This window comes from Octopus bimaculoides, chromosome 19 (genome assembly GCF_001194135.2).
Source record: "Octopus bimaculoides isolate UCB-OBI-ISO-001 chromosome 19, ASM119413v2, whole genome shotgun sequence".
NCBI lineage: Eukaryota > Metazoa > Mollusca > Cephalopoda > Octopoda > Octopodidae > Octopus > Octopus bimaculoides.
Window position 1 is genome coordinate 6,751,451 of NC_068999.1, and position 4,271 is coordinate 6,755,721.

At 38.0% G+C, this 4,271-nt stretch overlaps 1 protein-coding gene across 1 annotated transcript in view; it reads right to left on the reverse strand.

Moving 5' to 3' along the window:
- Positions 1-1,756, reverse strand: part of LOC106878347 (methanethiol oxidase) — a 19,116-nt gene extending 17,360 nt beyond the window's left edge. The window contains exon 1 of the mRNA XM_014927537.2: positions 1,531-1,756. Coding sequence (XP_014783023.1) covers positions 1,531-1,534 — 4 coding nt within the window. The 5' untranslated portion in view covers positions 1,535-1,756. The remainder of the gene's footprint in view (positions 1-1,530) is intronic.
- Between the last annotated feature and the right edge of the window lie 2,515 nt (positions 1,757-4,271).

A 4,271-nucleotide genomic window follows, 5' to 3' on the forward strand; every position in this document is an offset into this window, starting at 1 on the left:
AACAAAACTTCGAATACAAAAATATTTTTCTGTTCTATAACACAAAATAGATAAGTATACGAAGTTTTAAAGTCTTTCGGTACCAAAAACACTACGTAAAACATTAATGAAAATATGGCCCCCGTTTTAAAAACGATCCAATGTAAACAACTGAATACTTGTCAGTGATTGGTTGAAATTATCGAAATAAGACAATTTTTTTACATGAAATAAATTTGAATACAAAAATATTTTTCTGTTCTATAACACAAAATAGATAAGTATACGAAGTTTGAAAGTCTTTCGGTACCAAAAACACTACGTAAAACATTAATGCAAAATGTGGGCGCCCGTTTTAAAATAGATCCGGAATCTGTAGATATGCCCATACGCAGATATTTATCAAAACAGAACTTGAAACTTTGAGAAACATACGTGTTAGTATATTTGTACACCCACCTTTTTTTTTTTTTTTTTTTTTTTTTTTTAAACATTAGATTCTGATATAATCGTAACCTACACCATCTGAAAAAAGTTTGCAGAAACAAAGTCGAAAAGGGCACACTTGGGTAGATATACCATTTAAAACATAGTTCGCAAACCCTAGTAATATTTGCGTGATCTTTTACAGGTCTGCAGACTTGAAATGCTGCTCTTAATAGTCACTTAATGAGAGTCTCTAATCAATGAACATTCTCTGCATGGTCATTCGACGTGTTAGAAATAGCAGCCAAATATTCTTCAAATAACATTCTACTTCATCTATTAATTTATCAATTTCAGGTGATTTTTTTAATAATGTAACCCTAGATAGAGCTATGTCTGAATAAACGACTAAATGTTTATGGTTAGAACAGTTTTTATCGCAGGGTTTACTCAACCAGAGCTGAGCTGGATAGAAATAATATTAATAGAGGGAAACATGAAGTCAATATTTTCGTTTTTTTTTTTTTACTTCTCTTCAGTTTTAAAGCAGTGGTTCTCGACCACTTTTTATCTATGGACCACTTGAATTCCTATTTGAGTCAGTCGATGTGTGTGAAAAAGAACCCTACTGTATTTTTATGATTAAGTATTATTATGAATTGTACTGAAAAATTATTTTGTGTATTGTCAAAGTGTAAGCAATTTATTGCACGTCAATTTTAACCCCTAAATACTATATGGGCCCCACCCCAAGGGCCATATGGACCCGGTTGAGAATCATTGCTTTAGAGGTTTCATAAGCGAGTCAATTCCTTAAAAACTGAGTAATTAACAGGCCCTCAAAACTAGGGACTTTTTTCAACCTGCTAGATATAGTAGTTAACTGTCCTCCAAATCATAGAAAAGAAAGAAAAAGAACGAACACATTGGATAATACAAACATTAAGAAGAAAATAAAATATAAAAAAAGACAGGGTTCGGGGTTGTCAACCGTTGCAATATTATAAAACATGTCAGCTCGTTTAACAAAAATTTATTACATATATAACGTATGTATATGAATAATACAAAGCCCAAGGGACGAAAATCGCCAATAAACAAGCTAGTATAAATGTGAATACTTACTCATGATTTCGGAGTTAGTTTAGACACTGAAGAAGTGGTTGTTGTCACTTGTAACTTGTCTTTCTCTAAGACAACTGTTGAAGGAAGTTTAAGACAGTCCGTTCTGCTGTTATTAACAGTCAACCTCCACGCACCTACTAACACACGAACGTCTTCAGCAGGTATCTCCTCTCCTCCCCTCACTCTCTCTCTCTCTCTCTCTCTCTGTCTAACAGCCTCTGTCTATCTGCTTGTGTGTCTCTCTCTCTCCCACTCTCTTTCTTTCTCTACGTACTCACATTCACACATACATACATTTCACCTCTCTTTCTTCTCTACATACTTAGTTAGTCGGCACTCCGTCGCTTACGACGTCAAGGGTTCGTTCAGCGGAACAGCCTGCTCGTGAAATTAACGTGCAAGTGGCTGAGCACTCCACAGACACGTGTACTTTTAACGTAGTTCTCGGGGATATTCAGTGTGACACAGAATGTGACAAGACTGACCCTTTGAATTACAGGCACAACAGAAACAGGAAGTAAGAGTGAGAGAAAATTGTGGTGGAAGAGTACAGCAGGGTTCTCCACCCGTCCCCTGCCGGAGCCTCGTGGAGCTTTAGGTGTTTTCGCTCAATAAACACTCACAACGTCTGGTCTGGGAATCGAAACCGCGAGTCCGCTGCCCTAAACCACTGGGCCATTGCGCCTCCACTCTCTCTCTACATACATACTGTAAATACTCGACTAAAAGTCGATCTCATGTAAAAGTCGATCCCCTATTTTGGGCCAAAAATTGGGAATTTTCTATAGACCTCGTATAAAAGTCGACCCTAGTATTTCACGAACAACAGGACAACATTTGTGGGCCAAGGTACCATATTATCCTTGTACGTAGAAAGAATACTTTTCATTGTTTTTATTCGCTTAGAGATCAGTTGGGTTTCTGCTACTGATACGATACTTGGGATTCTAGCTTGAATTTCGGCCCCTCAAAAGTAGTATCCATGTAATAGTCGACCCCATAAATTTGACCTTAAAAAAATGGTCCAGAAAATTCGATTTTTACACGAGTACATACATACATACATACGTCTAGATATACAAGTATATGCATGAGAAGACATACATAAAGCAAAACATACAAATCTGCATGTATACGTATGTAGTGACTTCATTTGGGCATAGAGTAGATTCGAACCTGAATCGGCAAATTTCCGCTAACATTTCAACAGCATTTTTTTCTCACAGAAAAATGGAAGTTGATAAAAGTTACATTCAACACATGGCTTTGCCAAGTCAATTTGTGTGTTTTCCATTTGACTTTTAACCTTTTTTTCATGCCATGAAAAGTTGAAATGAGACAAGAGCGACCTACATCGAACTACCCATTGTGCTCAACAATATATCCCTCTTTCTAGCTTGTCTGCATAGCTATAAATACTAGAATTCCGTAAGGAATAATCGGACAAGCAGAAAGCAGACCAGTAGAGATTACAGCAGCGGAGACACTGAAAGAGATGCTTGATAAGTGGAATGTGCACCGCTTCTTCAGAACAGCGTACAGGCTGAGTGAAAATGAGATCTTGGAAAGACATCATCGAACGATCAAGGCCATAGCGAAGAGGAGGCGCATCTCATCGCTGGAAGCAGGGTTCTGGTGCATTGTGTCGCCCCGATCAAGACAGGCTGAAGAGTCTGTGCCATACAGAGCGATGTTCAGATATGAATGGCGGCATCCAAGTAAACCATCAGAATGCCCTGCGGAAGAGAGAAAAACCCGTCTTCATGGAGGTGGGAGATGAAGTCTGGGTCAAACCCCTAAGGCACACTGCACATCACAGGGGAAGAGAGGAACAGTAACGGCTGTTAAAATCCTCCCTCAAAACTGCGGGTCTCGTGTGAAAATCAAAAGCCATTGAAAAGGATGAGCATGCAAAATCATTACGGCATGGAGAAAATGTTACGAAGCATTTCTTCCTGTGTTTTACATTCTGTGTTCAAACCCTGTCGAGGTTAGCAATGCCTTTCATCCATTTGGGATTGATAAAATAAAGTACCGTGGGCCATTTTAGCAGAAAAGTAGGTCGGCACTAGGAAGGGACTCAAGTTGTAGAAACCATGCTGCAGCAAGCTTAGTGCAGTTTTCTGATTTGCCAGCTTCTGTCAAACCATCCAACCCATGCCATCATGGAAAACAGTTGTAACTGATGATAAGCCCCAGAGCAAAGGAATCTGCTGAGGTTCCCTACATACATAGCAGCAATGTAAACAGATTAGCATTGGGACCCCTGGACAACTGTCCAGTGTGTCTACGCTTGGAAACAGTACTGAAACTATTAGTTATATACCTAGATCAATGACATCAGAAAGTCCTTCACCTAAAAAACTGTTGGCTTTGAAACTAAAACAATTTCTTTGTTCCTCTGAAAATGTTTTGACAGTGTATATCACAAGACATCGTGAGAGTTTAGTTTCTTAATAAAAAACATTATTCTCTTTTCTCACAAACACAAGCAGGCATAACCTAGTGTTAAAACCATTTGACATTTCGGAAGTGGGTTGCACAACTAGAATGTAGGGCAGTCATATCAATGCACAAATAAGTCAAATACTAGCAATGAAAGTGTGGTTTTCCTATGCACATACATACACATCACACAGATATACACATATATATATATACCACCACATATACATACATATATACATGCCATCACACACACACACACACATATATATATATATATATATATATATATATAT